Source organism: Dendrobates tinctorius, unplaced genomic scaffold (assembly GCF_039654945.1).
Source record: "Dendrobates tinctorius isolate UK_male_01 unplaced genomic scaffold, ASM3965494v1 ptg000231l, whole genome shotgun sequence".
NCBI classification, from domain to species: Eukaryota; Metazoa; Chordata; class Amphibia; order Anura; family Dendrobatidae; genus Dendrobates; species Dendrobates tinctorius.
In genome coordinates this window covers 10,115,185-10,137,277 of record NW_027361898.1, presented here as the reverse complement: position 1 = coordinate 10,137,277, position 22,093 = coordinate 10,115,185, and the positions used below count along the sequence as shown (strand labels likewise).

At 45.6% G+C, this 22,093-nt stretch overlaps 1 protein-coding gene across 1 annotated transcript in view; it reads left to right on the top strand.

The window, feature by feature from the left end:
• LOC141059900 (relaxin receptor 1-like) overlaps positions 1 to 22,093 on the top strand; it is a 532,911-nt gene that overhangs the window by 245,710 nt on the left and 265,108 nt on the right. The window contains exon 2 of the mRNA XM_073556105.1: positions 20,987 to 21,133. Within this exon, the coding sequence (XP_073412206.1) occupies positions 20,987 to 21,133 (147 nt within the window). The remainder of the gene's footprint in view (positions 1 to 20,986; positions 21,134 to 22,093) is intronic.

Sequence of the window (22,093 nt, the reverse complement as noted above, 5' to 3'; positions counted from 1 at the left end):
GTGTTTTGACAAAGTAGGATATCTGCTTAGCTGGTATACTCTTGTTTGATCTCGACAATCTCCTGACTTCAGGTTCACCTGATTTTTCTGTTGCTTCTTCAGTGGTTAAAAAACCTAACCAAACTTCTACATTATTTTTCTTGTTACTTTGAAATTGTGACTGAGATTGTTGTTGCTTCAGCTGGATTACTGGTATGATGTCATAAAACTTGAACTACGAAAAGTTTTCAGCTATCATTACATCTCTGCTTATTGTGACCTTGTTCGTTTCTGGGTGCAGGACTATATATCCTTTCTGGGTTTCACAGTAGCCAACCAGGATACCTTCTTTTACATGAGATTTCCTCTTGGTACATTCTTCTCTGAGAAATTTACTTAGGAATATTCTTACGTGTTGTAGTTCAGGCTTCTTGCTGTTCCATTGCTCAAATGGAGTTTTCTCAGTAGCTTTACCTGGTAGTCTGTTTTGAAGAGAGTAAACTGTCATGATTGCTTCACCACAAAATGTGGTTGGCAAATCTGTGTCAAATAGCATACTTCCACTTTCACAAAGTGTCCGATTCCTTCTTTCTGGTATACCATTTCGCTCAGGGTTGTAGGGTGCAGTGGTCTGAAACACAATTCCATTTTTCCATAAAATGCTTTGTGTCTCATTACTTGTATATTCATTTCCATTGTATACATGCAGTGTATATCCCAGTGATGTAAAATAAGTAGGTGGTTTATTTAAAAGTGTTTCGAAGTATATGGTTACTTCTTCAGAAATAACCTCTGGTTTTTCCTGAAGAAGAAGTAACCATATACTTTGACATGCATTGAAATAAACTGTGATGCTAGTCACTTCTTACGGCCAAACCGTGAGTCAGAGTGATCAAGCCGTCCAAGGACACAGCAGAGTGAAGATTCCTTTACCTTTTAATGTGCTTTGTAGGTACAGTCCAGGGCTCAAGTTACAGTTGGTACTGGAGTCGGTCAGCCTGAAAGCAATTTGGGAATCTCTTTATACAGGTGGGTTGTGAGGTCTCCTCTCCAGCGCAATTCTCTGAGGTACTTGCTGTTGTGAACTCCACTCAAGTTCCTCTCTCTGTCTGTTACTTAGGTAGAACTCCACTCGCATGATAGACAACTGTAGCCTCCTTCATGAACAGCTCCTAAATGGCGTCTCTGGCTCACACATGCTGCTATGTCATCGAGTCTCATTTTTGAACAGAGGATCTGTGGCCTCCTGTCCTCTGGATTCTAATGTGGGGCCTTTAGCACCCACACAGCCTCAAACTCCGGCATCCGGTCTCTGGCGCTCAAGCCTGGGGATGAGCTCTGCTATGCTCCTGTCCCCAGCTCTTCTTCCACATGTCCTCTCATCTCCCAGTTCAGTCTCTAACTAGTCACTAACTTCCTCTTCCTGACCAATGAGAGCAGCTCCACTGAAGTCGGGTTTAGAGCTCCCTCTGCTGGCCTGGAGCAGGAACTGTGTTGTATGCAGGAACTACCTGATAAAGAGATCCCTTCCTTGCTTCCAGGCATGGCATCACTCCCCCTTGGAAGGAAGTAAGGCCACTGTGGCAACCGAACTCCTGGGGCACCACACTTCTACCTGCCTCCAGTCTGTGAATGCTCATAGCAACCAATCACAGCTCAGCTTCTTTTAAGCAGCTCTGGTGAAATGAAAGATTCTTAGTGATTGGGTGGGGCTATGTGGAGTAGGCATGGCCGATACACACATACATACACACATACACTCATTTATAAATATAGAAGAAAAAAATGACATGGCTGTGACTAAGAACATTTTTGTAATCCCCGCGTAATCCCGTGGATTTACAATTTTAACAGTATGTTTTTAAAGGTATTGCAATAAAGATGGAGTTTTAACGTCTATTCAACAATCTGATTTGGATGTTTTATTGCTGGAATTTTTTTGTTTGATTATTCATTTTTATATACACTGCTCAAAATAAATAAAGGGAACACTAAAATACCACATCCTAGATATCTCTGAATGAAATATTCCAGTTGCAAATATTTATTCATTGCATAGTGGAATGTGTTCAGAACAATAAAACATAACAATTCAATGTAAATCAAAATCATTATCCCATGGAGGTCTGGATTTGGAATGATACTCAAAATCAAAGTGGAAAATCAAATTACAGGCTGATCCAACTTCAGTGGAAAAGCCTCATGACAAGGAAAAGATGCCCAGTATTGTGTGTGGCCTCCACGTGCCTGTATGACCTCCCTACTGTACAATGCCTGGGTATGCTCCTGATGAGGCAGCGGATGGTCTCCTGAGGGATTTCCTCCCAGACCTGGACTAAATCATCTGCCAACTCCTGGACAGTCTGTGGTGCAACGTGACGTTGGTGGATGGAGGGAGACATGATGTCCCAGAAGTGCTCAATCGGATTCAGGTCTGGGGAACTGGCGGGCCAGTCCATAGCTTCAATGCCTTTATCTTACAAACCAGACAGGCCTAAATGCATCTGCACTAATACAGGATGCATTCTAGTTGGCACTGGGCAGCCCCCCTATATGGTGTTACTAAGAGGTTGTAAACCAGAAGCCCTGCATTCCCAGTGTGAACATTGCTACATGCGGATTATTTCTTCTGCACTGGTGTACCACATGGCCAATCCCTGATTGTAGGCTGGCTGTTTCATTTGGTGTTTATGCACCTGTGCAGCTGCCATTTTACTTGGTTCCGCTGCACCCTGTATTAGTGCAGATGCATTTAGGCCTGTCTGGTTTGTATCTGAATTTTTTGGAGGATTTTTTCCTCTTTTTGAGGTTTTCAATGCCTTTATCTTGCAGGAACTTCTGACACACTCCAGCCACATTAGGACTGGCATAGTCCTGCATTAGGAGGAACCCAGGGCCAAACGCACCAGCATATGGTCTCACAAGGGGTCTGAGGATCTCATCTCGTTACCTAATGGCAGTCAGACTACCTCTGGCGAGCACATGGAGGGCTGTGCGGCCCTCCAAAGAAATGCCACCCCACACCATTACTGACCCACTGCCAAACCAGTCAAGCTGAAGGATGATGGAGGCAGCAGATCGCTCTACACGGTGTCTCCAGACTCTGTCATGTCTGTCACATTTGCTCAGTGTGAACCTGCTTACATCTGTGAAGAGCACAGGGTGCCGGTGGTGAATTTGCCAATCCTGGTGTTCTGTGGCAAATGCCAATCGTCCTGCACAGTGTTGGGGCTGTGAGCACAACCCCCAACTTTGGACATCAGGCCCTCAGACCATCCTCATGGAGTCGGTTTCTAACCGTTTGTGCAGACACATACACATTTGTGCCCTGTTGGAGGTCATTTTGCAGGGCTCTGGCAGTGCTCCTCCTGTTCCTCCTTGCACAAAGGCAGAGGTAGCGGTCCTGTTGCTGGGTCGTTGCCCTCCTACAGCCCCCTCCACGTCTCCTGTGTACTGGCCTGTCTCCTGGTAGTGCCTCCAGCCTCTGGACACTACGCTGACAAGCACAGCAAACCTTCTTGCCACAGCTTGCATTGATGTGCCATCCTGGATGAGATGCACTACCTGAGCCACTTGTGTGGGTTGTAGAGTCCTTCTCATGCTACCATGCGTTAGCCGTCGGGTTCCTGCAGCGGCTCAGCAGGAATCCAGAGCCTCACATTCTGCGATCTCTCATTGTCTATCGACCACAGAAGAGATTGCTCAGCAGTCTCAGCGTCCCAGATGCTTTGCCCAGACCTGCTCTGTGGGTCTGGCTTTTGCTGCCACCTTAGGGTCAGCAATAGCAATGCAGGCTGCTTTACAGCAAAACGCTCCAGAGGCTAAGTCCTCTCATCGCGCTACTGGGCATGCTCACGAGACGATCTCCCATTGGGGATCGGGAGTCACATGCTCAGGTCCTTCTCCTGATCTCATTGGTCCATCTCAGAGATCTGGAAGGTCCCGGAAGCGCACGGCTATAAAAGTTCCACATGGCCGCTCGGCCATGCGCTAATATAGTCTCTAGTTGCTACTTTGTGAATATTGATGGATGCATGAACCTGCGAATGACTCATTAAGATCCCCTTTCTCTGATATTATGAGTGTGTATAGGGACTTGGCTTTAGAGTGTGCGCCAGCCAGTAGCAAACTACAAGCCACAACAGCATCCTCCACAGTGCTAGCGTCCAACAGTGCGTCTGCTACCGGGCATTGTCGATTAGCGGCAGTGTCTGTCGCTGCGCTGCAGTCTGCAGCTCCTCTTGGCGTCCGCAGTTGCGACGCCGCACGCACGGTAGGTCTAGATGGACTCTGACCCTCTGCCTAGAGCCCAGCTCCTGTGACCACATACTGTGCGTGCACTTCTCTGAGACCTGTGAGTACAACAGGCTCAGTATTTATGCTAATGCCTTAGGCGTTTCTGTGAAGCCAACAGTGTACGCCCAGCGCACACCGGGTGATGTCCAACCCACGTGCAATAATACCGCAATATTTAGTGTTTGCCATTATTTAGCAGCAGTGTTAACACCTTCTGCACGGTGGACCCCGAGCGGCGAACGCACTTTATTATTTATTTATTTAGTGCGTTCCGCCATTCCTAACACCACAAGTGTGAAAGCACAACCAACACTCAAAAGTGACCAAAACATCAGCCAGAAAGCATGGTACTGAGATGTGGTCCGTAGTCCCCACCTGCAGAACCACTCCTTTATTGAGGGTGTCTTGATAATTGCCAATAATTTCCATCTGTTGTCTATTCCATTTGCACAACAGCATGTGAAATTGATTGTCAATCAGTGTTGCTTCCTAAGTGGATAGTTTGATATCACAGAAGTTTGATTTACTTGGAGTTATATTCTGTTGTTTAAGTGTTCCCTTTATTTTTTTGAGCAGTGTGTATATATATATATATATATATATATATATTTTTATATATATATATATATAATATTTTGTGACAAAGTCACTGGTAAAGTGCTGGAGGGGAGACATGTTTCACTAAAAGTAATTCTTCAAGCCAAAGCCATGTCAAAAAGCTCAAAAACATTAATCTTTAGAGCATTCCCTTTGATTTGAACATTGTATTATAAGTATGGAGTGTTTTGTTAGCTCTTTTCGTGAGGCCTTTGGAGTGGACCTGCTCCAAATTTGCCTAAAAACTGCATAAGTGCACATATCCTTATAGTGCTGCTTTAATATGAGAAATCCCCATTTGCATTTAACTAACATAATACATTAATAAGTGACCCCCGTCAGTGTACATTGTTCATGAGGACAATAGCTTTTTTTTCCTCAAGGAGAACTTTGTACTAATTGCTTTAAATGACAATTTCAAAGTACATTGTTATAGCTATTACTGTTCTCCACTACTGATTGAAATTGATGTCTCCCACTCATTCTCTCTCTCTCTCTGCTACAGGAGTCGAAAAATTATTGTTTTACACTTTTTAGCAGAATAATGAGTATTTACTTTCCTTCCTTGGTTTATATTTTCCTTACATGAAATAGAAATAATCATTTTGCGCATAGTATGCGGTTATTCACTTGCGCACATTTATGAAGCGTTTTAGAGAACAGAAATAATATAAGTGAAAGTCAATCCTGCTGTGAGAATACAGATAAATTACATACACACATATACAAATATTAATGGCTATTTATAGTATTTAAGGACAATACCTGAAAATATATATTGCACAAGCAAACTGTTATTACGGCAGACCATCATTTCTATAATTTCAGAGAACATACACTATTTCATTACCTTAAGCTGAGAAATTGCCGCTTAGTCTTAAACCCTTATTAAGTAAGATTAAGCAGGAACATTTTCCATTTAAGTATGATTATTGTACATCGCACCATGCTCAGGAACGCAGGTCAGGCCAATCTTTTCCATTATAATGGCTTATTGTGAGAAGAACTACAAAACATCCAAAAACATTTCTAGAAAGCATAGAAATAATATAACAATCACATTTTTGGCCTACACTATTGGAGTTTCCAATAGGTGGCACTAGAGTTCTAGTCTTCTTCCTCTCGGAAGAGGCAACTTTACCTCTTATATCCGGGAATTTTAACTGTTATACGGGAATATTAAAGGGAATCTGTCACCCTTTTTTTCGACAATGAGCTGCCGCCACTGACATCAGGGGCTTATCTACAGCATTCTGTAATGCTGTAGATAAGCCCCCGATGTAACCTGAAAGATAAGAAAAAAAGAGTTAGATTATACTCACTGGGGGGCGGTCCGGTCTTGGTCTGATGGGTGTTGCGGTCCGGCACCTCCCATCTTCTAGCAGTGACGTCCTCTTCTTTCCTTCCTGTCGTGGCTCCGGCGCAGGCACACTTCTCTGCCCTGTTGAGGGCAGAGCAGAATACTGCAGTGCGCAGGCGCCGCGATGGGAAGGAAAGAAGAGGACGGCATTGTATGAAGATGGGAGGTGTCAGAGGTGTCAGAACGAGCGGCGACACCCATCGAACCGGACCAAACGCCGAGGTGAGTATAATCTAACTTTTTTCTTATCTTTCAGGTAACATCGGGGGCTTACATAATTCTGTAGATAAGCCCCTGATGTCAGTGGCTATTTGTTCCATTCAAAGGGACTCTATCACTCTCAGCATGCTATTTAAACCACTTATACAAGTATATACTGTAGCTGACCAAACCCCTATAAAAATCTCATAATTGTATAGATTTTAGTAGTTTCATTGCAAAAAATATATATCTTTTAATGCAAATGGCAAATAGCAAAAGGCTCTGTGCACTGTTCTGCACTGATCGCCCAGGGTAGGAGAGCAGCTGTGGCGGACGAGTCACAGGAGGCAGGTGACGGCTGCTGTGGCTAATAGTGTGCTTTGTTATGAATGAGTCACCGTAGGAGGCAAAAGCAGAAATACAAGCTAAGTCCAGAAAAACCAGAGAAGTTGGCAACTATCAGATTGCAGACCCCTGAACCTATCAACACAACTAGCAGTAGCCGTGGGGGGTTCCTACGAAGCCCTAGACCCCTCGATCACAGCCGGAGAATTACATAGGCCTAAAGAAAGAAAGGGGAAATCTAAACTGCCCCAGAGCAGACCCCAAAGCAATAGGCAGCCCCCAACATATAATGACGGTGAAGCAAGATGAAAATACTAACACAGACAGAAAGATAGACTGAGCAAAGACGGGGCCCGCAACTATCTAGATAGGAAAGGACAGGAAGGCTGCTGTCTGCAATCTGCCAAAACCCTATCAAAGACATAAGCCAACAAGCTGATATGAAAAAGGCCCTGAAGCAGCTAGGCTTCAAAAACTAAATCAGCACTCAGGTATTTTCAGAAGACAGAGCTAAATGAATTCAGCACACCCCAGCAGGGAATGGCAGAAATCCAGAAAAACAAAGCAAAACAAAGTCAAAGCACAAAAGCAAAAGGCCGAGCAGCAAACTTAGCTTTAGAGGAGCAGGAATTCAGACTGGTCTCCAAGGATCCCACAGAGAATTCACCCGCAGGGCAGAAGGGTGTCGGCAGCCTTATATCCAGTCCGTAACTCCACTCAGCCAGTCATCATCATCAGCCTCAGGTGTTTGATAATCAGGCTCACTACCTTTCTTTACCAGAAGAGGGAGTTCCTCGGGACTCAGTAATGAAGGGGAAAATGAACTCACAACAGTACCTCCCCCTTGAGGAGGGGTCACCGAACCCTCAACTACGCCACCAGGGCGATCAGGGTGAGCCCGATGAAAGGCACGCACCAATCTTTTGGCATGAATATCAGAGGCAGAGACCCAGGAATTATCCTCCTGACCATAACCCTTCCACTTAACCAAATACTGCAGTCTCCGTCTAGCCAGACGGGAATCCAGTACTTTCTCTACCTCATATTCCATGTTACCTTCAACCAATACAGGGTCTGGAGGTGCCACCCCCGGAACAACAGGTTCAACAAACCTCTTCAACAAAGATTTATGGAACACATTATGGATTTTAAATGTGACAGGAAGAGCCAAACGAAAAGAGACCGGATTAATAATCTCCACAATCTTGTAAGGTCCAATAAATCTAGGCTTAAACTTAGGAGAAGCCACCTTCATAGCAATATTTTTTGATGATAACCACACCATATCACCAACCTTAAACTGGGGACCAATGGTCCTATGTCGGTTGGAAAATCGCTGGGCCTTTTCCTGGAAGAGAGAGAACTTATCCACCACTTGGTCCCAGATCTGGTGCATTCTCTCCACCACAGTGTCAATACCTGGGCAGGCAGAGGGCTCCACCTGCCCTGAAGAAAATCGAGGATGAAACCCAAAGTTACAAAAAAAAGGTGACATCAAAGTGGCAGAACTAGCTCTATTATTTAAAGCAAATTCAGCCAAGGGCAAAAATGAAACCCAATCATCCTGATCAGCAGAAATAAAACATCTCAAATATGACTCCAAGGTCTGGTTTGTTCTCTCTGTCTGCCCATTGGTCTGAGGGTGAAAAGCAGAAGAGAAGGACAACTGAATTCCCAGCCTGGAACAGAAAGTTCTCCAAAATCTAGACACAAACTGGACTCCTCTGTCAGATACAATGTTCTCAGGAATCCCGTGCAAACTAACCACCTGTTGTAAAAACAGGGGCACCAACTCAGAGGAAGACGGCAACTTAGGGAGTGGTACAAGATGAACCATCTTAGAGAACCTATCACAAATCACCCAAATAACAGTCATCCTCTGAGAGACAGGCATATCAGAGATGAAATCCATTGAAATATGGGTCCATGGCCTCTTGGGGACAGGCAAAGGCATCAACAACCCACTAGAGCGAGAACACGATTTAGACCGGGAGCACGTCCCACAGGACTGCACAAAATTCCTGACATCACGACTCACCAGATCTCTAGTACCAAAAATACCTGGATGACCAGCCAAAGCAGAGCAATGAACTTCAGACATCACTCTCTTCTTCCACTGGTCAGGAACATACAACTTTCCACTGGGACAACGCTCAGGTTTGTCCTCCTGGAACTCTTCCAGAGCACGTCTCAAATCGGGCGAGATGGCAGAAAGAACTACCCCTTCGCCTAAGATGGTAGCAGGCTTGGTCACCACAGGAGAATCAGCAAAGAAGCTCCTAGAGAGGGCATCTGCCTTGACATTCTTTGCTCCAGGAAGAAAAGAAACCACAAAATCAAAACGTGTAAAAAACAAGGCCCACCTAGCCTGTCTAGGGTTCAAGCGCTTAGCCGACTCTAGGTAAAACAAATTCTTGTGGTCAGTGAGGACCACGACTTGATGCTTAGCTCCCTCCAACCAATGTCTCCACTCCTCAAATGCCCATTTCATGGCCAACAGTTCCCTATTCCCCACATCATAGTTACGTTCAGATGGAGAGAACTTTCGGGAAAAGAAAGCACAGGGATTCATTTTAGATGTTACAGGATCCTTTTGGGACAAAACAGCTCCTGCACCAATCTCAGAAGCATCCAGCTCTACCTGGAATGGAAGTGAGACATCAGGTTGCCGCAAAACCGGGGCAGAGGTGAATCTTCGCTTCAGCTCCTGAAAGGAAGAAACAGCCTCCGGAGACCAATTTAACACATCAGCACCCTTTTTAGTCAAATCAGTCAATGGCTTGGCAATACTAGAAAATTTTGCTATAAATTTCCGATAAAAATTAGCAAAACCCAAAAACTTCTGGAGGGCCTTCAAAGAAGTGGGCTGAACCCAATCGTGAATGGCCTGTACCTTGGCCGGGTCCATTTCAATAGTTGACGGGGACAAAATAAATCCCAAAAAAGAAATCCTCTGTACTCCAAAAAGGCATTTAGATCCTTTGACATACAGGGAATTCTCCCTCAAGATCCGGAACACAGTCCGAATATGTTCCACATGAGAATCCCAATCCTTGGAGAAGATCAAAATATCATCCAGATAGATAATCAAAAATTTATCGACAAAATCTCGGAAAATATCGTTCATGAAGCACTGGAAGACAGAAGGGGCATTAGTGAGCCCAAAAGGCATCACCAGGTACTCAAAATGTCCCTCCGGAGTATTAAACGCCGTCTTCCCTTCATCCCCATGCTTAATGCGAATAAGATTATATGCCCCCCTGAGGTCAAGCTTGGTAAACCAGCAAGCACCTTTAACTCTGGAGAATAGATCAGAAATCAGGGGTAACGGATACTGATATTTAACAGTAATTTTGTTGAGGGCATGATAATCAATACAAGGTCTTAATGATCCATCCTTTTTGGCTACAAAAAAAAACGGCACCTAAGGGTGACGAGGATGGTCTAATATGTCCCTTCTCCAACGCCTCCTTAATATAGGATCGCATAGCCTCGTGCTCGGGTACAGATAAATTGAAGAGCCGACCCTTGGGAAATTTACACCCCGGGCTCAGTTCAATTGCACAGTCATAACTCCTATGAGGAGGCAGAGACGCAGACTCATTCTCACTAAATACATCATAAAAGTCCGCCAAATAATCAGGAACATCATGCGACTGAGGAGAGGTGGAAAACACCGGAGCCTCACTAAAGGCACACCGACAACCCCAACTCACCACAGACACAGATTTCCAATCCAAAACTGGATTATGAATCTGTAACCAGGGAAACCCCAGAACAATAGTATCATGCAGATTATGCAACACCAAAAATCTGCAATTTTCTTGATGGTCTGGGGCGACCCGCATTACCACCTGGGTCCAAAACTGGGGTTTATTTTTAGCCAAAGGAGTAGCATCAATCCTCCTCAAAGGGATAGGCGTCTGCAGAGGTGTCATCGGAAATCCACAACGTTTAGCAAAATCCAAGTCCATTAGGTTTAGGGCTGCTCCCGAATCCACAAAAGCCTTGGCGGAAAATGTGGACGGGGAGCAGATCAGAGTAATAGCCAGAAGAAACTTAAGTTGAACACCCCCAACAGAAAACGTGTGTGCAAAGCGTTTCTCTCGTTTAGGACAAACAGAAATAATATGCGAGGCATCTCCACAGAAAAAACACAACTTATTACGCCTTCTGAACTCCTGATGCTGCTCTCTGGAAAAAACTCTATCACATTGCATAGGTTCAGACATCTGTTCAACAGGTGGCAACACCTTTCGTGCAGCTTTGCGTTCGCGCAAACGCCGATCAACCTGAATGGCTAGTGACATAGAATCGTCAAGACCAGAGGGAACAGGAAATCCCACCATAGTATCTTTTACGGCTTCTGACAACCCCTTCCGAAAGAGAGCAGCCAAGGCATTATCATTCCAGGTAGTAAGTACTGCCCACTTTCGGAATTTTTGACAGTACAATTCAGCAGAATCACGACCCTGGCTCAATGCCAGCAGGGTCTTTTCAGCCTGATCAATGGCATTAGGTTCGTCATACAACAACCCCAAAGCTTGAAAGAATGCATTCACATTAGTCAGAATAGGATCATCTGGTTTCAAAGAAAACGCCCAATCCTGGGGATCGCCACGCAGCAAAGAGATGACAATTTTAACCTGCTGCGCGGAGCTCCCTGACGAGTTAGGCTTCAAGGCAAAAAATAATTTACAATTATTTTTGAAATTCAAAAATTTAGACCGATCCCCAAAAAATACATCAGGTGTAGGAATCTTTGGTTCAGCAGCATGTGAATGAGCAAGGTAGGCGGAAATTCCCCGCACTTCCGCAGCGAGCTGCTCCAAACGATCAGACAATTGCTTTATCTCCATTGAGAGAAAAAAAAATTCCCCCTACGGCCTCAGAGATATAGAGGAAAAAATATACACACTTTTTCTTTTTTTTTTTTTTTTTTTACAATTCTTTCATGCTATTGAGTACCCTAGAATCTGCGGTATGGCGGGTGATTCTGTTATGAATGAGTCACCGTAGGAGGCAAAAGCAGAAATACAAGCTAAGTCCAGAAAACCAGAGAAGTTGGCAACTATCAGATTGCAGACCCCTGAACCTATCAGCACAACTAGCAGTAGCCGTGGGGGGTTCCTACGAAGCCCTAGACCCCTCGATCACAGCCAGAGAATTACATAGGCCTAAAGAAAGAAAGGGGAAATCTAAACTGCCCCAGAGCAGACCCCAAAGCAATAGGCAGCCCCCAACATATAATGACGGTGAAGCAAGATGAAAATACTAACACAGACAGAAAGATAGACTGAGCAAAGACGGGGCCCGCAACTATCTAGATAGGAAAGGACAGGAAGGCTGCTGTCTGCAATCTGCCAAAACCCTATCAAAGACATAAGCCAACAAGCTGATATGAAAAAGGCCCTGAAGCAGCTAGGATTCAAAAACTAAATCAGCACTCAGGTATTTTCAGAAGACAGAGCTAAATGAATTCAGCACACCCCAGCAGGGAATGGCAGAAATCCAGAAAAACAAAGCAAAACAAAGTCAAAGCACAAAAGCAAAAGGCCGAGCAGCAAACTTAGCTTTAGAGGAGCAGGAATTCAGACTGGTCTCCAAGGATCCCACAGAGAATTCACCCGCAGGGCAGAAGGGCGTCGGCAGCCTTATATCCAGTCCGTAACTCCACTCAGCCAGTCATCATCATCAGCCTCAGGTGTTTGATAATCAGGCTCACTACCTTTCTTTACCAGAAGAGGGAGTTCCTCGGGCCTCAGTAATGAAGGGGAAAATGAACTCACAACAGTGCTTGGTATTAAAGAGAAATGAATATTCATTGCTCCCCTTGCCCATAGTTCCTCCCACCTCTCAGCACCAACTCCAGTGCATAGAGGTGGGAGGGACTATGGGCGTGGGAGCAGTGAATATTAATTTCTCATTAACAGCAGGCAAAGGGGTTAGCCGCAGCCACCTGGCTCCTGCCTCCTGTGACCCACTCGTCCACAGCTGCTGCTCTGCCACCCTCCATGCCACAGCAGGGTGAGAGCTTATTTTTGCATGCCAAGCTGACATTTTTAAGGATACCACTTTTTTGCAGATACGTTCTTTTGATCACCCGTTATTGCATTTTAATGCAATGTTGCAGCGATCAAAAAAACGTAATTCTGGCGTTTTGATTTTTTTTCTCACTACGCCGTTTAGCGATTAGGTTAATCCTTTTTTTATTCATAGATCGGGCGATTCTGAACGCGGTGATACCAAATATGTGTAGGTTTGATTTTTTTTAATTGTTTTATTTTGAATGGGGTGAAACTTTATGTTTTTTTTCCATTTTTAAACCCTTTTTTTACTTTTGGCATGCTTCAATAGCCTCCATAGGAGGCTAGAAGCATGCCATACTTGATCGGCTCTGCTACATATAGGCGATGCTCTGCTACATACAGCGCCTTGCGAAGGTATTTGGCCTCCGGGAACTTTTCAACCTTTTCCCACATATCATGCTTCAAACATAAAGATACCAAATGTAAATTTTTGGTGAAGAATCAACAACAAGTGGGACACAATTGTGAAGTTGAACGAAATTTATTGGTGATTTTAAATTTTTGTGGAAATACAAAAACTGAAAAGTGGGGCGTGCGATATTATTCGGCCCCTTTAACTTAATACTTTGTTGTGCCACCTTTTGCTGCGATTACTTGGATTGCTGGGAACGCTGAGGTCCGGGATGGCAGCGCGGGACGTCGGAAGGTAAATATACCCCGATTTTTTATTTTTTTATCATTTTTAACATTTTATCTTTTACTATTGAGGCCGCATAGGCGGCCTCAATAGTAAAAAGCTGGTCACACTTGTCAAACACTATGTTTGACCAGTGTGACCAACCTGTCAATCACTTTCCAAGCGATGCTTCAAATCGCTTGGAAAGTGTTTTGAGAAAATCGCGGCAAAATCGCAAACAGAATCGTGGTAAAATCGCGGTGAAATCGCGCGGAAAAAAACGTGCGATTTCTGGGAAGGAGTCCGGTTTTCATTGTGCGTTTTAAAACGCTACGTGGGCCCATAGCCTAATAAAGATTTTGTACAATTTTTAAACACTCCTATTATTGCACTTGAACTAATACTACAACTCATTAACTACAGGAAGTGGTCTCTTTAACTAACACTAAGCCTCTCCCACTCTGGGATAATCCCAATATTAACACTATCCTACCTTACTCTAACATCACTACCTAAACTACTGTTACCTACCTACATCCTACCTTATACACTGTACATTATCTCATCCTTGTGATAGTGGATGAGAAAGTCAGGGGTCCTGAGAAGTTCCTTATAAGGCCACATTCACACATCCATGTTTAAACATGTACATGAAAATGGTACTGGTGTCATCAGTGTTTTGGATCCATGTGTCGTCAATGTACGTGTGTCCGTTTTTACCATCAGTGTATAGTCAGCACGTCTGTTTTCGCCATCAGTGTGGTAACCAGTGTTTTTCATGTATGGATAAATAAATATATTGCAAACCTTTGCATATCCTTTGCAATGCTAAATGCGTACAGCATATGAATGTATGTGCTTTTCAAGGACCTATATACTGTACTTGTATTGGCCATTTTCATACATGATACTTGTATTTTTATTCTTTTTTTTACAGGGGTATGGTACCCAGGTCCTGGAGGACAGTCTCCTCTCCTCCACACCGTGGGTACCAACCACACATGAGACGCTTAACTTCCCGCATGGTGGGCATAGCCACATGCGGGAAGTAAGCAATTCTCATGCATTCCTATGGGTGCGGAATCGCAGCAATTCTTTGCGATTCCGCACAAAAGAATGATCATGCTGCGTTTTTTTCCGCGATGCGATTCAGCCGAAAAAAGCGCAGCTTTAGCACAGCATGTGCGGAATGCCATAGGAATGCATGGGGTGTGTCATGTACAAGATTTTTAAACGTTTTCGCAGCGTTTTCGTGCCGAAAACCGTGGCAAAAACGCTTAAAAATCGCATCGTAGGCACACAGCCTTAAACACAAAAGCACATTTAAGAAACATGAATAAAAGTGTAATATATGGACACCAAATGGTGGCACTCAGTGTAACTCAGTGTAACAATGTATGTCCAAACTAGTAAGAAAGGATAACTCTATGTGATTACTAGCCTTACCCTACCATCTCAATATCTCACCTAGAGATGGCAAACATAGAGTTGTAATTATGAATAAATCTCAATTCCATTCCAATTCAGCTTATCTCTATTGCCATAATATGTATATAAGGCCAGGTCGCACACCACATGCTAGCTAAAAGTTTTCTATCATCCCATAAATATATAAATAAATGAGCTAGGTTCCTCTTACCAGGTGCTCAGGCACACCAAACAACCAGTGACAACCCCGCCGCGTGTTTCGCTGCTTATACCGCCATGCTTTCTCAAGGGAAGTGTTGGAAAGATTCCTAAAAGAACCTTTGTGCATCGATAGCAACCAGTCACGAGTGAATCACATGGCCAGGTCCTGAAGTGTACAGGAGCATGTTGGTAACCATGACTCCCAGTCGCACACCAAGGACGCTGTGTGGCCAGATGAAGAAGGGCAGAAGGAAGAGGCTTCTGTTTTTGAAACATTTCGTCTCCAGTATCAACGCATGCTTTGGGCCAATATCCTGCTGGAACATAATGTAATCCTTTTCATACCAATAGTACTCAAGTGTACAAAGTAACTTATCTTATAGGATACTCACATATAGCTCAGCAATAAGACCACCATTGATCCTGGTCAAGTGTACAATGCTTTTGGCTGTGAAACAACCCGATATCAGGCTTCCCTCACCAAACTTGACAGTTCCTTAAATTTCTCGATCCATTACCCTCTTTTTCGCTTGTTTCTTTCAGAACCATTTGCACACATGAGACCCTAGTCTATTGACTTTTGTCTCATTGCTCCAAATCACTTGTTTCCTCTCTTCTACTGACTAGTTTTTGTACTTTTTTGCAAACTCAAGCTACCGCTTCTTATGATGATACTAAAATCGAGGCTTCTTCATCTTTTTTCGGGCCACCATTCCAAAGTTTGCATCGCACGGTGCTTGCATGGATGTATGTGATCTCACTATTATGAAGCACACAAACTATCTCCGCTGCCATGTTTTGCGCACCAGAAATTATAGACATTGTAATGAGCTGTCTTGTTCATTACGATATTTTGCCTGGATGTCCACCTCTTGGCTTTTGACTTCATTTTGTATTCTTCTCACTGTCACAGCACTCACATAATGCAGTTTGTCAATTTTCTTGGCCAAGAGACCGCTATCGATGAGCTGGATATGGCCGGGATTACACATGCAAGAAACACAACCGAGACTCGCATGTTAATACCCAGCACTCGGATTGGAGCGTGCGGCCGCAAAGCAAACATGCAGCTGCAGGCTCCACTCCCGAGTGCCGGCGATTAACATGCGAGCCTCGGACATGTTTCTTGCATGTGTGATCCCAGCCTATTGCTGCTTCTCTTTTTTGGGAAATCTTTTTCATGGCTGCTCCCCGATTTGAACCGGTGAACTTTTGCTTGGAAATGAACCAAATTACACACTGAGCTATTAGGGAATGTGAAACAGGTTGTAATTTGTAGTATACAGGAAGAAAAATATTTTTTCACCATCAGGAGAAAAACAGTAACAATGCAGAGACATGACAATAATCTGCATAACTAATCATATGCAAAATAGTTGCAAGTCAATTTTTTGTATGAGATAGCCAAGATGATAGTCTATATAACAATGGTAGTCTTATGCTTGAAGCAGCAGTGGATGATGAGATACAGAGCCTTTTGCTCATCAGTGTAAGCCCTCTGTGTTTATTTGTAGAGTCGGTGGCCGAGCTGGGGGGGTGGTCCCTCATCATACCGCGCGAAAATGGACAGAGACAAATAGAGGCCATTTTCGGGTGCAACAGGTCCAAGCTTTATTCACTCGCTGTCCGCCTGACAGCCTCACAGCACTCCGCAATTTTCCTCCAGGCTCTCCGGTTACAATACACCACAGAACACCGTACTATCGCCAGGGACATATATATATGTACCGTCCCTTTACTCTTGTTGACGCTTTTGACAGGTCCATCACTGTGGCCGCCTTAGGCCCGTAAACCAACAGTAATTTCACTGGTCACAACGTTTTTCTTAACACGGTTTCCGTAACCTCTGTGCCTCGTTGATATAACCTCTGTGTCTCGTCTATATTGCGGTATTCCTGTCAGGACCACCACCCTGACGTTCTCTCTCCTCAGTCCCCCTGGTTTGGATTCTCCTCAGAGCGCACAGACTGTCACAGTCCTCCTGTCTCTGGAGCTCCCCCTGGGGACTGGACCCTTCTGGAACCCTCCCTCAGTATTTATAGCACTCCCGGTCCCCTGTCACTGTAACTTCGCCCCCCATGACCAACGGTTTCTAAAGCCCTAAGCTGATGTCAATTCCTTCGCTCACACTCCTCCCTGCCATCTAATGGTCAACCCAAGGTACTGCACATCCACTACACTTTCCTAGCTGTTTCCCCACTGTAGTACCTGACACCTGTCTAAACTGTGCAAACCTATCTTTCTCTATACTGACACGTCCGTCCGTCCATCAGGTCACCTTCCCTACACTCCCCCTTCCATTGTCTATTGTCGTCCTCGACAATTCGTAAACCCTGCCTTCGTCGTTCTGAAGCTTCACCTACACTCTGTTGTCGGACCAGCTGTTGGGCCAAACCCACTTCCTGCGGGGGCCGAACCAAACTGGGAGCACCATGCTCTGAGCAGCCTACTGCTACTCACCAGCGCGCACGCCACATGACAACGTCTTTCAAATTGGGCTAGGTACACCCATATTCTCTCTATGGCGTGTACATTCCCCTACTCTCCCCTACTGTCACCTTCCACTATTCGGTACACCATGATCGAGGTCTCACACCTACGAGATCATTACCAGCGCCCGCCTTCCTCCTTCAGGGGTGTCCGTGGTGTCGGGAACCTGACCTAGGACGGCTGTCTTTCTCACGTCTTCCATCTTTTACCTTTCTTTCAGTTACATGTCATGGTCGGCATCTTGGTCTCCCAGACCTTCTCAACACATAGACCCCTTCCGGATCTCACATTTCCCTTTGGTCCCTCAGACCTTCTCTTGCTCGGACCTGTTGCATTTACTTGTGCATATTATACAACAAAATAACTTTACAATATCACAAGTACCCCATTTTTTATATATTTTTTTTTTCATTTTCCTTTTGCTTCGAAAACAAACATATAACACAAACATTGCATGTCTTCTTTCTCCCCCCTTCCTTGAACCTGGACACTCCTCCACTTCTCCGTATCCCCGTTCTGTCAAGTTTCAAATAAGCAAATAACATCCTGTAAGAGGAACATACTAAAAATAAACTCAGCAAATAAAGCATTTTTTTTTCTTGAAACTAGAACTGTTCTCCCGAACCTGCACTACAGTGCACCGAACTCTCGACAGTCTACTTCACTACGCAGTGGCTAGTAGTGAGGGACCCCACAGCCGTGGAGCCCCCCGGAGATACAGGGAGTGTCCACAACAGTCCTCTTTACGGGGGGTTCGCTTTCTTCGGGCTCCGCCAGTACTGCCACCGCATAATATCCGTGGGGGCAGCATTTTTTATAGTAGGAAACCAAGTCCCCTTCCTTCAGAGCCCGACCATGCCGTATGGAGGCCACATTCACATACACCTTCTGGCCGGTCGTGTCACGGATGAAGCCGTACCCTCTGTCGATGTTGGCGTATACCAGCCGTCCCCGTGATCTCTGCACCGCCATGCCAGCCTCCCCCTTTGAGTGGAGCAGGCTCCATACCGCCTGCTTCCGAACTTTCTTCTGTTTGATCACCTCCGCGACCCAAACGGAGGGTGCTGTGCCAGTCCCAGAGTCCGGTGGGCTGGACTTTGCTGGAAAAGCGCGTGGGGCAGAGGCGGCCGATGATATCTGCAGCCCAGCAGCCGCTGGGGCCAGGTGGCAAATGGGGACAGCCGGGTCCTTGAGGGCTGGAGTCACAGCGCCTGCTAAGTCAGCCGCAGCCGGCTCCAGCGCCGGCATAACCGTGGCCTCAGGATAGGCCGCATCCACTACTTCCAACGGTGCCGGAGTAACGTCCGGTTCCAACGATGCAGCTGCTTTCAGCAGGTGGAACGCAGCAGCGTCTTCTTTGGGTGAGCTCCGCACTGGTGGCTCCGGGCAGGGTAGCTCGGGGACTTGAGCAGGGGCCTCGCTCAGCTCTGCATACACCACCGGGCCCGATGTACCTAGGCCTTCCGATGCGCAGGGGGCAGAGTGCTGCGGCAGAATGGTGGGGGCCGCTTGCGGAGGCACTGGTGGGGCCGGGGGGTACTCTCACCTTCCCCGGGGCTGTGGCCTCCATCACATCAACACGCGGCTTCCCCCGCAGCCTCCATCCCTCGCTCCACTGTCCTGTGGGCCTTTCCCCCAGACTCGGGGGCTCCGCTGAGAAGTCCTCTGCCGGTATTGGTGGCGGCCGCTCTCGCTGACTCCGCTCAGGCTCCACTCCCCAGCTCAGCATCCCGCTACCTGCCCGTGGTCCTGAGGGCAACTTCTGGCACAGCTCCATCTCCCGCCGCCATTGACACTCTAGGCGGCCGATGCCCCGACACCCGCAGCGTCTCATACCGTCTGTTGGGCAGCAATCGAATGTCGCCAGACAGCTGCAGCCAAGCTTTTCTTCTGTGCCACTCCTCCTGCTGGGTGGGGATTGGCAGGCCTTTCCACCCATCTGCCAGGGTCCAGTACATGGGGGCATCGGCCTCCGGGCACATACTGCTGTCCACGGGGGTTCGTTGGAGGGGGCCCCAGTCCATTCAACATGACTGCAAACACCCGGAACTCTCCCCTGCACTGTAGCAATGCCACCATCTTGCACAGCACCTGGTACCGCCCCGGATCTTCTGTCAGCACCACTGAGTCACCACAGCGCTCCCAATTTGTAATCCACAGGTAAGCCAGTTGTAATCCACAGGTGTTTTCACTCCACGCAGCATAGTCCAAATCTCTTTCCATTACTTGAGGCAGGCCTGCCGCAGAAGATGGGGTATTAGCGGTGGCGATCCTGCCGACTACGCCAAATGTAGAGTCGGTGGCCGAGCTGGGGGGGTGGTCCCTCATCATACCACGCGAAGATGGACAGAGACACATAGAGGCCATTTTCAGGTGCAACAGGTCCAAGCTTTATTCACTCGCTGTCCGCCTGACAGCCTCACAGCACTCCGCAATTTTCCTCCAGGCTCTCCGGTTACAATACACCACAGAACACCGTACTTTCGCCAGGGACGTATATATACGTACCGTCCCTTTACTCTTGTTGACGCTTCTGACATGTCCGTCACTGTGGCCGCCTTAGGCCCGTAAACCAACAGTAATTTCACTGGTCACAACGTCTTTCTTAACACGGTTTCCGTAACCTCTGTGCCTCGTCGATATAACCTCTGTGTCTCGTCTATATTGCGGTATTCTTGTCAGGACCACCCCCCTGATGTTCTCTCTCCTAAGTCCCCCTGGTTTGGATTCTCCTCACAGCGCACAGACTGTCACAGTCCTCCTGTCACTGGAGCTCCCCCTGGGGACTGGACCCTTCTGGAACCCTCCCTCAGTATTTATAGCACTCCCGGTCCCCTTTCACTGTAACTCCGCCCCCATGACCAATGGTTTCTAAAGCCCTAAGCTGATGTCAAGTCTTTTGCTCACACTCCTCCCTGCCATCTAATGGTCAACCCAAGGTACTGCACGTCCACTACACTTTCCTAGCTGTGTTCCCACTGTAGTAACTGACACCTGTCTAAACTGTGCAAACCTATCTTTCTCTATACTGACACGTCCGTCCGTCCATCAGGTCACCTTCCCTACATATTAGTGAGGGATCCCATTCTCTGTGGTGGTTGCTTGGATGATATGTAAGTATAGCGTGGAGCCTGTCAAACATGAATTCAGGCAAGTCATGAGTCCACTGTATACATGGAGATATCTCCCCTCCAAGGTTTCATCACCACAACTATTCGCTAAACTGCACAACATTTTTTTTTTGTAATTGTGACTCCTAGGAGTATGGACTGATAGTTGCATTATGTTTCCTTAAGCAGGGTAGAATATCCAGCTACCAAATCTGCTTTAATCAAATTACTATTGATTTTTTATCAAATTCTCCAATGTCTTTTTTATTTGCAGACACTTTAATGATACCTTCAAACCTAGACAGTGGTACCTGTCCTTTGGGGCAGTTTCCATGCGGAAATCTGTCTGTGTGCTTACCTCAACTGTTACACTGCAACGGACACAAAGACTGTGCGAACGGAGCTGACGAGGAAAACTGTGGTAAGAAGGAGATTTGTTTTTGTGTGTGTACAGGTAGAGCATACCATTTCAGAAATACCATCCGCTCTTTCAATTACCAATCCCTTATCTTACAATCCTGGCTGCCTGAGATATCACATTCTGTAAAACAAATCCACAATTTTATTAGCCATGTTGCTGATATATAGATTACCCTGCTTCCAAAATGGCCACCCCAGCGACACAGGGAGTGCAGTGAGAAGACTAAACCACACTTCTGCCTTTGCTATTCCTAGCACAGGAAATGAAAGAGAGTTGTGATTTAGATTTACTACTGCACCCTCTATGTCTCTGAGGCAGCCATCTTGGAGGCAATAGAAAAGGGACGCTAATCTGAGCGGTGGAGGCAGCAGAAGGCAAGCGGAGAGCTTCTGATGGAGTGACTATACATGAAAAAATGTAAAGTATTTTTTCAGCCTCAAGATGGAGGGTTGCTTCTAAACTACTGTATACACATGTAAAATTAGTTACTGTTCGAAATGGGTTATCTTAGTTTTGACACAGACATATCACATTTAGGATTAGCATAGAGGGAAAAAACACATAGAAGAGCGTGGGAACCGAGGACTTGGAATTAAGGAATCAGAATAATCATGTATCTTGTTCCCACAAATTAAAAATTGAGTTTAAATTAAGTAGAAGTGATGCATTTACTAAGTGAACAACTTTCTTCATTAGGCCACAATAAACATACATGTATATAAAAATTTAAATAGAGCGAGTTTGATCTCCATCATGCCCACTAGACAGTAAGATTCCGCCTATACTAAAAAACTGTTCAAATACAATAATTTCTAGCACTATAATGAATGCAATTTAGTTCATGTCAGAATCTTCAGACTTTCTAACATTTACATAGCAGTTGTTTCATATATACAAAAAAATTAGAAAATCAAAAGAATCTGACAAAGAGAAGTGAAATGCATTCATTATGGTGATAAA